General features: G+C 36.6%; 3 protein-coding genes and 1 pseudogene across 4 annotated transcripts; 2 read left to right on the top strand and 2 right to left on the bottom strand.

Annotated features, from left to right (window-relative positions):
• The first annotated feature begins 2,544 nt into the window (after positions 1-2,544).
• Positions 2,545-4,681, top strand: LOC120156740 (transmembrane protein 234 homolog). Of its 2 annotated transcripts, none has more exons than XM_039168003.1 (2): positions 2,545-2,940; positions 4,376-4,681. In XM_039168003.1, exons 1-2 carry the CDS (start codon positions 2,574-2,576, stop codon positions 4,444-4,446), a joined length of 438 nt encoding a protein of 145 aa, XP_039023934.1. In that variant the 5' UTR covers positions 2,545-2,573; the 3' UTR covers positions 4,447-4,681. The 2 variants fall into 2 exon arrangements, with proteins under 2 accessions (XP_039023934.1, XP_039023935.1); XM_039168004.1 differs by having other exon boundaries at positions 2,549-2,940; positions 4,450-4,681.
• Positions 3,277-4,829, bottom strand: LOC120156742 (probable xyloglucan endotransglucosylase/hydrolase protein 26). Its single transcript, XM_039168005.1, has 4 exons — positions 4,658-4,829; positions 4,481-4,581; positions 3,923-4,116; positions 3,277-3,736 (listed from the first exon to the last, which is right to left on the bottom strand). Exons 1-4 carry the CDS (start codon positions 4,827-4,829, stop codon positions 3,328-3,330), a joined length of 876 nt encoding a protein of 291 aa, XP_039023936.1. The 3' UTR covers positions 3,277-3,327.
• A 1,315-nt stretch (positions 4,830-6,144) lies between these two features.
• On the bottom strand, positions 6,145-7,344 carry LOC120156694 (annotated as a pseudogene).
• A 1-nt stretch (position 7,345) lies between these two features.
• LOC120156693 (dual specificity protein phosphatase 12-like) lies at positions 7,346-8,274 on the top strand. The gene is made up of 3 exons (XM_039167979.1): positions 7,346-7,396; positions 7,645-7,721; positions 7,803-8,274. Exons 1-3 carry the CDS (start codon positions 7,346-7,348, stop codon positions 8,272-8,274), a joined length of 600 nt encoding a protein of 199 aa, XP_039023910.1.
• Positions 8,275-11,002: the final 2,728 nt, after the last annotated feature.

The following is an 11,002-nucleotide window of genomic DNA, read 5'->3' as shown; positions in this document are numbered from 1 at the left end:
TTCCCTCCCTCAATTTTTCGGATACATGCATCATCCCCAAGGACATACTAATAACAGAGCTTGGTGTCATGTCCCACAGAGTCCTACCACATGCCCATCGAAGCATTCTTATTTCTGCGACCTCCATCCTCCTTACGTGATCCTTCTTGATTGCCCAACATTCTGATTTATACAGCAACGCTGGTCTTATTATTATTCTATCTAAAGTTTAAGAATCTAATTAAAAAATAATCTTTTTTATTAATGTACTGTGTTATCAAAATAACATAAGCTAACTCTTAAGTGATCAAAATATAACAACTAATATATAAGTTACCAAAATTTAATAAATTATTCATTTTCTTGCTCATCTGGATGGCACTAGTCGATTACCGTTATATTTTACTTATGATAGACATAAATGTATTTGTCCTATATGCATGAAGCAAAACGTTGTTGATGATGTTTTTTTCGACCAATAAATATATTATAGTTCTACTTCAAAATAAATAAATAAATTGTTAATATGATTGATTAAAACGTATCTTTTTAAATTTGAGGAGCAAAAATATATAAATATAAAAAGAAAGTAACAGATCCAATAATTTACCCTAAAATAAAACAAATAAAAGGGCGGGATTGGTTAGGTAGGTAATTTAGGGTTTTGTGGCGCTTTGCTTTATTGGAGTCGGATATGTATGAGATTTGATCTGTTTACCAATTATTTTGTGGACTAGTTAGGGAAAAAATAATGTTTGGGGGACCATCAACGTCAATTCAAAACGAGCGACACAGGCAGCCGTGCACCACCAAAATTCCTCTTATAATAAGGATCCTTTGAATTTTTCACAAATTCCAGTGTGGATTGTATAATTTCTCATAGTAAAATAATCCAAATTAGGATTTATTTTAGGGCAAACTACTTATTTGATATCCTACCTATTTATTTTTTTTATTTTAGTCACCTAACATTTCTTCAAAATCTTAATGTTATGTTTTGTTTCTCTTTTGGTACATGATGTTAAGTTTGATTGTTGATTTAATAGAAATAATGATGTGACGTAGTATAATAACAATTTTAGTCACAAAACTTATATATTCTATCAAAATGGTCATAATTCGAAATAATCTAATAATTCCTCAATATTTAAAATTGATATTAAATTAATAATATAAAAATAATAAATTATCAAATTAATAATAAAATTTTAAATTATTTTAAATTAAAATGAAGACCAAATTGATAAAAAAATTTAAATATTAAGAATTTGTTAGTTATTTTGAAATAGGATCATTTTGATTCAATGTGTAAGTTTTAAGGATTAAAACAATTGCTGCATGTGTTTTTTTAATATAATATTTGGACATTCTTTTACATTTTGATCATTTTCATCAATAATGCATCTCTTTAAGAGTGCCTTAACAAAGACAAATCCAACAAAACATGTCCTTAACTTAATTTAAAAATTATTTCTTTAAATAAAATTTTAAATACTATTTTCATAATTAAGTTTTAAATAAATATTATTTCCATAAAAATACCCAACTTGTTATGACTAATAAAAAGTGAAAATAGTCACACGATTAACATGGTTTCTACAATGGAATAGACAACGAGTAATGTTCCAATCAACACCCTAAACTTTCATCTGTTTTCATATAGCTATAGAAAACACACTATGCTTTTGAATGATTTGATACGAGGAAAGTTTAGAGTGACAAGTTTCTTAGCTGGAATTGAAGTGAACATGGAGGTTTCATTTCCAATAGTAGTAAAGCATTACGGTTTAGTTGGACAAAATGGCAGTGTAAATGATGTAGAAAAAAATTCTCAAAATAATCTACTCGGGGATTATTTTTGCATTTAGGGTGATTTGTACAGTACCAATCTAAAGACGTCAGGTGCTCCATGCGTCTTCAAATTAAATATGAAGACTCCACGATTGTATGACGTCTTCATGCAAATGAAAATACCTCACGACTGTATGACGTATTCAGGTAAATGAATAATACCCCACGACTGCATGACGTCTTCAAACAAATGGAGAAGACTCTAAGAGTGTATAGAGTCTTCATACCAATAAAAAATCTTAGTTTAAAAAATAATATGATAGATGTGTTATATGAGAATATTATTTTTTTTCAACAATCTTATATATTCGAGGAAGCCGGTTTAGTTGGTAGCCTACCCATTGTCCTTCAAAATATATATTGAGTTACGCGTACATACCAAACGACACCGCTGGCTTCCCATTGCCTACCTACCAAACAATACAACGCCTTATCTGTGTACATTCTTATTTTTAGAGATGGAAAAAAATTATAAAAATAGAAATAAAAAAATCGTATACGATAGAATTTTAATTTAATAGGATCAGTTTTTATATAAATTTTGAATTTTGAAATATATGAATTTTCTATTAGAGAATTGAGTTTCTTATTAAACTCATTCAATTAGCCTAACTTTAATCAATTAAAATATAAGTTATAGTTTGGGGACCTGCGATGGAATTCATCCCAAAAATAACGACACGATTTTAATGCACGGTAAATATATATAACGAATCGCACAATTTTTACCTTCTCGTGGACTAATGATCGGAGACGTGGAGAAAATGTTAGCGGTGGGCCTGATCTGGGGCGCCACCAACGCCGCCATGCGCCGCGGCGCACTCCTCTGGGACCAATATCTCAAGTCCACTCCAGCCTCAGGCGTCCCACCTCGCAAACTCGACCAAAGGATCCTCAAATCCTTATCCGATTGGCTAACCCTGCTTTTGTTTTGGCAATATTCGATCCCTTTCTTAATCAACCTCTCCGCGTCCGCCACCTTCTTCTCCATATTAAGCCAGGCTCCGATTTCGCTCGCCGTCCCCGTCACCAACGCCACGACGTTTGCTGCTACCGCCGTTTTCGGAATCCTGCTGGGCGAGCGGACCCGGATCGGTCTTGCTCTGTTGGGTACAGGTTTTATTGTTTTGGGTGTTTGGCTTTGTATCACGTGATATGCATGTGCTTTTCCTTTAGCTGCCGTGTGTTCTGTTAACTGTTATGTTACCGTATTTTGTTTGAAGAACAATTTAAAGCTCAAATTTTGATTCATTTGCGTATAATTTTGCTTTCATGTAGAAAAATCCTGTTGAGAATAGTGTTATTCAATATATTTGTATCAAAACTTATTGATGAAATAGGAGGAAGAAAATGCCATACAATTGAAACACAATGAACCATACAAAATTCAAAATCATAGGGAAAAAGGCAAACACATTTTTGGGATGTGACAACATTATTCTTGGGTTTATGTAGTAAGAAAAGAAATGGAATTCAAGAAACTTTCAATCTTAGAACTTAGAACTGCTGTTTGAAACATTCTGGAGGAGTTTGTCCTTTGAATCTTTTAGTATCTTTGCAGTAGTCATAGATCATGAAGTTTTGCCTGACCCAGTTCATTTGACCAATCTGGGTACTGCTCAACTGGCTGAAACGAGGGGAAGTCCACCAGTTAGCTGGGGTTTTGATGGCACATTGATTGATACTCACTGGCCCATCCCACTTGCATGCTCTTGCCCTGAACCTGCGGAATCGGGCAATGAAAGGTGCGCTGTTCCAGTCAATCTTCTCAAGACCTCCTCTCGTTGCCCAATTGTCCGCATTCCATAAACTGGCGTGTACCCTCATACCTTGCTTGTTGGGAAAGGCAATGCCTTCCTTCTCGTAGTTTCTGAAAACACGGATTGGCAGGTTGTCGATGTACCACCTGAGACGATTTAAGTATTTTTTGGTTAGTTTCATTACACATTTTGACCGTCTTTGAAATTCACTGAGATTAGGAATATAAGAAAAATGGTCTGCGTTTGCTCTCTGCTTGAGCTAGATTTCTAATGGATATATTTGGAGAAAAGGCACATGATTTTCTTGAATAACTGAAGGGGAGATAACTTACACAACTTCAGTGGGATTCCAGTGTATGGTGTAGTTGTGGAAATCGGCAGTCGGGTCAAACCACAGGTAGAATTGTTGTTCTCTGCTTCCGTTTCCTTGAGTAAAGATGTTTGTGTGAACAATATATGGTTGTCCAGAAACGTTACCTAAGAACTCGAAGTCGATCTCGTCATGCTTGTCTCCAGTGGAGGTTACCTGCATATATTTCGGGATGAAAGATTACAATGTTATGTTCTTCATTATTTAAACTTCTTCTGTTCTTTCTAGTTCCTATGGGGTGTTCTAATGAACTCTAGCTAAGGTTTAATTTGATCTACATTTGTCATTAACACAAACAATTTACTGCAAGATATTTAGTTGCAATTAAGTTGCTGTCACTTGTATTTTCAGTATCAACTTTTCATCTTGTTGAATGTGGTTTGTCCGGAAATTCGTTTTTGACTTGTGCTTACAGGACGAAAGATGACTCTAGGAGCTTTGCTGAAAGCAATTGAAGGTGATGTTTACAATGCATTTTATTCGTGATAGAAATATTAGCTTTACACGCTGTTACACTTACATAGTAGGCCGTCACTGTTCCGGCTGAGTTTCCAGGTACCAACTTGATTAGCATTTCAATGCTTCCAAATAAGAATGCCCTCTTTGATTTGACAGCAGAACCTGAAAAAAAAATGGAATATGTTACAGTTTGGTATTGTCTATTTGCTTTAGCGTCACTCATCGATAATTGGTTTACCTGAAGTTTGATCCAGCACAAGTTGAAGGTCTTCACCATTGCCTGCAAAACTCGAATGATGAGCACCCCAGTTTATGTACATGCTCTTCGGGAAATTTGCTTCAACAAAACTTTGATCGACTACAAATGAAGTGATGAAAAGAGCCAACAACAAAGCTTGTAAAGTAGCCATTTTAGATTGTATCAGAGAACCTGGCTCGGGTGGTATTCGTTAGCCAATTAATGCCGTCGAAAGGGGATGCTTTCCTCCATTGTTCTCGATGGCTTTATATAAAGCTAGATCAGCAAATCTGCCTGGCTCAGATTGAACATTGTCTTTTTAGTTTTTTAATTAAAACTTGAAATATGTTGAACTTGTCATGGTAGAAAACCCTCCCATGAAATTATTTGAGATAATTTCTTGTAAACTATGAATATAGATAAAATTATACGTCAACTTAGTTGAATATTATAACTCGATCGATATTATCATCATTATAATATATTTACATGTAAGTTCGAGTGTACTTAAACAAGCAATATCTTATCAGATATGGATGGGAGGTGTTTTAACCTTTGCAATACTTTTATACCCTTAACATGCGTTTTTTTTACTGTAAACTACCTTTTTTTACTAATCATTGGTATTTGATCTATCGATCGACTAATCTAGATCGGGTACTGCAGAGGCAAGGGCGACCCTCCCAACCCAGTTTGCTCTATTCGCAAATGCTAGAGTTTAAACCCATGAACTTGCTTAAGAATCTAATGCCTCATCTCAATTGATCAGTTGGTTGTTGGTTGTAAACTACCTATTTAATCATTCATTTATTCTTTTATGTCGTTCATAGTTGGAAGAACAAAAATAGGTAATTTACCCTTTTCTTAATAAGTGAAAATAAGAAATTAAAAATTATCGTGAAATTAAGTTAGGTTAAGACTTAAGAGTTGAGCTTAGATGGTACGCGGAGAGGAAGAGAAATGAAATGTCGTGCATGAGACTAATACTGATAGTGTTATAGCTACCAGCTGGTTCTTTTGTCCAACTATAGAAACCAAATCAGCACCACATTTAGACGTGCATGCTTATTCGACAACCTCAAATGATGTCATTCCAACTTTCATTTTGCTGTTGGGAAGACAAAGCATATATATATATATATATATTCATAATAATACCTGTAAATATTTTTAGGCGTGAAAGGCTAGCTACGGGACGGAAGCATGTGAGTTCTTCTTCACGGGCTATTATAATCTGTAAATATTTTTATAATCTTATTTTATGAATTTGGATATTATAAAATAATTAAAGAAAACTTAAAGCTAACATTGTTAACAGAATTATTTTCATTGCTTCAATGTCAAAAGAATAATAATAATAATATAGAATGGAAAAAATATTTAAAATTGAATCACGATGCCCATAACAGGGAAGAAGAATGTGTTGACAAAAAACGAATAAAATACAATTAGAGGCGAACTTGCAGCTCAGTGTTGAGACATTGAATCTACCGGAGCTGGAAATGAGAAGGCTTTACTCGTTCACTTGAACCCACATGACACGGCGGCAAGGCGTCCCATTATAAATGACGAACAACATGTAATAACCCGGCGGAGCAATGTTGCTGTTGGGTGGTGCTTGAAAAGCGATGATGGAGGCGTCTGGTGCGGCGGGGTATTTTCTTACCTCGTAAATTCCCAGTCTAATCAGCCTTTGATTCATCGAGATACCGTGTGTCGTGAATGGCAGATAGTAGATATTCACTTGAAGCTTCTGCATGTCAATGTTCGGATCGCCGCCACGGACTTGCACCTCGAACCGCTGTCCATAAATGAGCTTGTTGGCGGACTTGTCCAATAAAATATCGGTTCTGAAAGGGTCCAACGCTGGATCGAAGTAATGCGGGGAGAATTTTTCGACACGGGTCTCGGTGGGGAAGAGTGCAATATCCACGTATCCGGGGTTCGTGTTGCTGCCGGCGACGAGGATTTTCCGTCGGGGAGAAACGCTGACGTCGAGTGATTCATACGTGGAATGTTCGAAGGGGTAAGCTCCACAAACTTGGTACCGGTACCGCTTCCGACCACAACACGGTACAGAACGGGGTCTGATTCGGGTCCCTGGCATCATCCCACCCGGCGGAGCCACTCTTGGCGCCGTTGATGAGAAGGACATATCCCGTCTGTAGAAAAAGTGCGTCGCCGAAAATACGAGCCGACGGCATGGTCTGGATCTTCCATCTAGCTTTGCTCCTTTTAGTGATATCTAACCGAGCACAGTCCTTGCTCGCCGGTTGAAACACTTTGGGTCGATTCAAATCCGCCAACGTAAACGCTTCGTGCGAGGCGCCACCGCATACCATCCCTTCGGCCGGGATGATGCGACGTTTCTCGTTGGGTTGAAGTGTGATCGGAAGCATACAAGAACATCCCGACGCCGGATAGTTATGAGAACCGCCGGGGAGGACGGGGAACTCATGGACGACTTTGTTAGTGTTCATATCGAGGAGGATCTAACGGATGTTTGCAAAGACGAAGAGCGTTCCGTCGGTGTTGAGATAGATAAAAGGGTGCAAATTGTTCTCTACAGGATCGTGGGTTTCGTTGAGAAAATTGAAATCGACGACTTGGACTAGAGTGTTGCGTTGGCCTTCTGCCGGAACGAATTCGTACGTAGGAAAATCACGACCGCCGAACACTGTTAGCATGATGTATAAGCATCATGCACGTGCTGCTGCTCGTACTACTATAGCTTACATGGTATGTTAGTTGAGTAGTTAGCAGAGGTTGTTAGTCAGTCAGTTTAGGTTGTTAAAGTCAGTAAATGAGTCTGTTAAGCATAAGCTAGCATCTTGAAGTTGTATATAAACAACAACATCATTGTACATCACTTAGATTGATTGAGTATGAAATACAAAGTACAGTTTCTTCAATTCTATTGGATTCCTAATATGGTATCATTTGCCAAACGGTCCTGACTTCATTTATTCTTTTGCTGCGTGGAAAAGGGTGAGAAAGTCGTCAACGTCGCCCGTCGAGCCGGCTCCGAGATCGAATCCGTCAAGAAATCGAATGCTGAAGTTTTGCAAAATGGTAGCACAGAGATCACACACATTCTATCTGTTCTGAGCTCTGCATCAATATTGTTTTTCTCTTAATGGCGTAGCGGTTTCACAATCCCTACCAAGGAAATTAAAAAGGTATACATAGGTGGGTCTCGTGATGCTGCAGCTCCCGCGAATCATTCACATGATGATTCTAAGAGTTCTTTGGCACCCCAGAAGTTGTTGTACTTGTTGGAATATGCAGGGAAGGATTTGAAATTGGTGAGAATGGCAGTGCCAATTAGAGATATGGAGAGCGAGAATTTGTTGGATTACCTAGACCCAAGTCTTGGTTTCATTGGTCAAAGCAGAAAAGAGGGATCTATTTTGGTGCAGTGCTTTGCTGGAGTGTCAAGAAGTGTGGCTATAATTATGGCATATTTGATGAGAACCCAACAACTATCTCAAGAAGGTGCCCTTGAATCTCTAAAGCTAAGTTGTGAGTTTGTGCGCCCTAATGATGGGTTTTTAGAGCAGTTGAAAATGTTTGAAGAAATGGGTACACTAGAGACCAATGATGTTGTTTCTTCATAGCAGAGATTCCGTTTATGGGTACACTCGAGACCAATGATGTTGTTTCTGCATAGTAGTATAATTCTTTTGTGTGTAACAGAAGTTTAATTTTGTTGCTTATATCTCAAAGTTTCATGGGACTTGAAAGCTTCACAGCCAAGAGTCCATAAAAAAATGTCATGGAACCTTGTAAAAGAGGGTGAAGAAGAAAGAAATGAAGGTGAATAAGAAGAACGAAAGGAAACATAAGCACTTTCGATTCAAAGTGGACGGAAGGAAGCATCGACACTTTTGATTCAAGTGAACGGAAGGAAGCGTCAGCACTTTCGATTCAATTGTTCATCTTTTCAATTGTTTAGGGCCAAGATGTAGAAGAGAAGAAGAAGAAGAAGAAGTAGAGGGAATGTTAGCATGATGTATAAGCATCATGCACGTGTTGCTGCTCGTACTACTATAGCTTACATGGTATGTTAGTTGAGTAGTTAACAGAGGTTGTTAGTCAGTCAATTTAGGTTGTTAAAGTTAGTTAAGGAGTCTGTTAAGCATAAGCTAGCATCTTGAAGTTGTATATAAAAAACAACATCATTGTACATCACTCAGATTGATTGAGTATGAAATACAAAGTATAGTTTCTTCATTTCTATTGGATTCCTAATAAACACCATGAATCTACTGTCGCTAAGGTTACTTTGTGTGGCATACCATCTTCCGTTTCCAAGTGCTCTGGGATACTCTTTCCATTCCAAGTCTCGAGAATTCTGACGGTGTCGGAACCGTTGTGATAACCTCCGGTGCTCACTAACCGTCCATTAATCTCAAATGTTTTTTTAAAATATGAACACGAAGGGCGCCAGATGAACACCAAGTATCATAGATCAACTGTAAAACAAAATCCACAGTGCATAAATATGAACCCAATATCAAAATTAATCTCGAATGTTTTTTTAAAATTATATTTTTATTTTATTTTTTAAAATATTTTAATTTCAACATTTTAATTTTAAATTAAAATAGTTTATATTAAATAAAAGTTATTAGTAGACTATAGCTCAACATATATTATTAATATGACGTTTTCATATGTATTTAATTATTGTCATAATATATGTTACATCATCTAAGATAATAATGTACATGTATCATATTATATAAGGTAACGACGTGACACATAATTTCACTCAAGGTGATTATGTGACACATACCACATCATTTAAAATAATGATATAACATGTATCATAATACAATTAAATGCATATGAAAATATCACATCAATTATATATCAACTATTAGTCAACTATCCATTTTTATTAATAATGATTATTTTGATAAAAATTAAAATATTTGAAATTAAAATCTTTCAAAAAGAAAATATAGAAATTAAAACGATTATTCTAACAATGTTAAAAAATTAATTTAGACCGTGATATTTTCTTTTCCTGGTTTAGTTTTGGAAGATTGAGGTTGGGGATTACGCTTCCGTTTCTCAACGATCATCCAAGGACCGAAGGGATCAGTCGGAGCTAGGTTTTCAGTCGGAGTTGGATCAGACGACGGTGGTTGAGCATCGGAGTCAATTGGTGCTTCAGCGGGGGGTTGATCTTTAGGACAGTTTGTCAGGAGATGTCCATAGAAACCACAGTTGAAACAGACTGTAGGAAGAGATTCGTATTCGATAATCTACATTCTACCATTGATGATGAGTTTAGAGACCAGAGGCTTGCACAGGTTGATATTGATCGCCATACGAGTGAATTTTCCACGATAGTCGTTATCGGTTTGATAGTCAATCTTGACGACTGAACCGATTTGGTTCCCAATGGCTTCAATAAAGCTTCTTTTGTAAAGTGTGACACAGGAAGCTCCGGTAAACGGATCCAAGCCATGAGGCGTTGAGGATGAGACTGCGAGGGTTGAAAATCAATTGACCAAGGTTCAAAGGTCAAGTAATGTCCAAAGATTTGCCAAGGTCCTTCCGTGAGAACTTTGCCAAAAAGAAGTCATTTTCTATATCCATCAGTTTAATGGGGTGAGAAGGCTTCCAAAGATTGTATATACGGTTTTGAAGAGTGTTATATCCTATTCGCCAACCAAGGATTTTGATCACGAGCGCCAGATCCATGCTTTTGATCGCCAAAGATTGGACACGTTCAGAAAAATCAATGGTGGAAATACCATTTGAACAGCCAATGGCTATATCGTCTTCAAGAATATCAATATCATCATCATCTAGATCTACTTCTTTGTCAACTGAATGGTCGTTAGGATTGCCTGTGAGCATGTCTCGATAGAAGATGGTTGGCCGAGAGTTTGGGGAACGAGAATCGCAATCAATCTGAGAAGGGGCGTCAGAGTGGGGAAGGACAGAGGAGTCAGGGGGTTCTCATCCCGCAAACGTTGTTTTTTTGGGAGTCTTGGATCAGAGGGTTCTTTCATTTTTCAGAGGATTCGAAATAAGCTTTTTGACCCAGAGTTTCGAAACATGCAAAAACATAAGACAAATAAAATATCACTTTGTCGTCACATTAAAATATTAAAAAAATATTAATTTGAACTGGTTTTCACTTATTTGTTTAAGTATTTAAATATAGATTAATTTCGTCAAATGGAACAAAATCACAAAGACAAATAAAATCCACTCATCAAATATTTAACTCTATTATATTCCTAAAAACTTGAATCTAATACATATTTAATAAACCTGACGGAACATATTTAAATATAATTAATATAATAAAATCATATTTAAAAC

The sequence above is a fragment of the Hibiscus syriacus genome, unplaced genomic scaffold (genome assembly GCF_006381635.1).
Source record: "Hibiscus syriacus cultivar Baekdansim isolate YM2019G1 unplaced genomic scaffold, ASM638163v2 tig00111234_pilon, whole genome shotgun sequence".
Taxonomy (NCBI): domain Eukaryota; kingdom Viridiplantae; phylum Streptophyta; class Magnoliopsida; order Malvales; family Malvaceae; genus Hibiscus; species Hibiscus syriacus.
The sequence above is the reverse complement of the archived record's forward strand: the minus strand, read 5'-3'. Positions and strand labels throughout refer to the sequence as shown.

Coding starts and splice junctions, on each gene's coding strand:
- LOC120156740 (XM_039168003.1), top strand. CDS start 2,574: ATGATCGGAGACGTGGAGAAAATGTTAGCGGTGGGCCTGATCTGGGGC. Junction 2,941..4,375: donor GATCGGTCTTGCTCTGTTGG/GTACAGGTTTTA, acceptor TTGTGCTTACAG/GACGAAAGATGACTCTAGGA.
- LOC120156742 (XM_039168005.1), bottom strand. CDS start 4,829: ATGGCTACTTTACAAGCTTTGTTGTTGGCTCTTTTCATCACTTCATTT. Junction 4,117..4,480: donor GAACAGTGACGGCCTACTAT/GTAAGTGTAACA, acceptor AAATATATGCAG/GTAACCTCCACTGGAGACAA. Junction 3,737..3,922: donor TGGAATCCCACTGAAGTTGT/GTAAGTTATCTC, acceptor AAATCGTCTCAG/GTGGTACATCGACAACCTGC.
- LOC120156693 (XM_039167979.1), top strand. CDS start 7,346: ATGTATAAGCATCATGCACGTGCTGCTGCTCGTACTACTATAGCTTAC. Junction 7,397..7,644: donor GTACTACTATAGCTTACATG/GTATGTTAGTTG, acceptor TGCGTGGAAAAG/GGTGAGAAAGTCGTCAACGT. Junction 7,722..7,802: donor AAATCGAATGCTGAAGTTTT/GCAAAATGGTAG, acceptor TTAATGGCGTAG/CGGTTTCACAATCCCTACCA.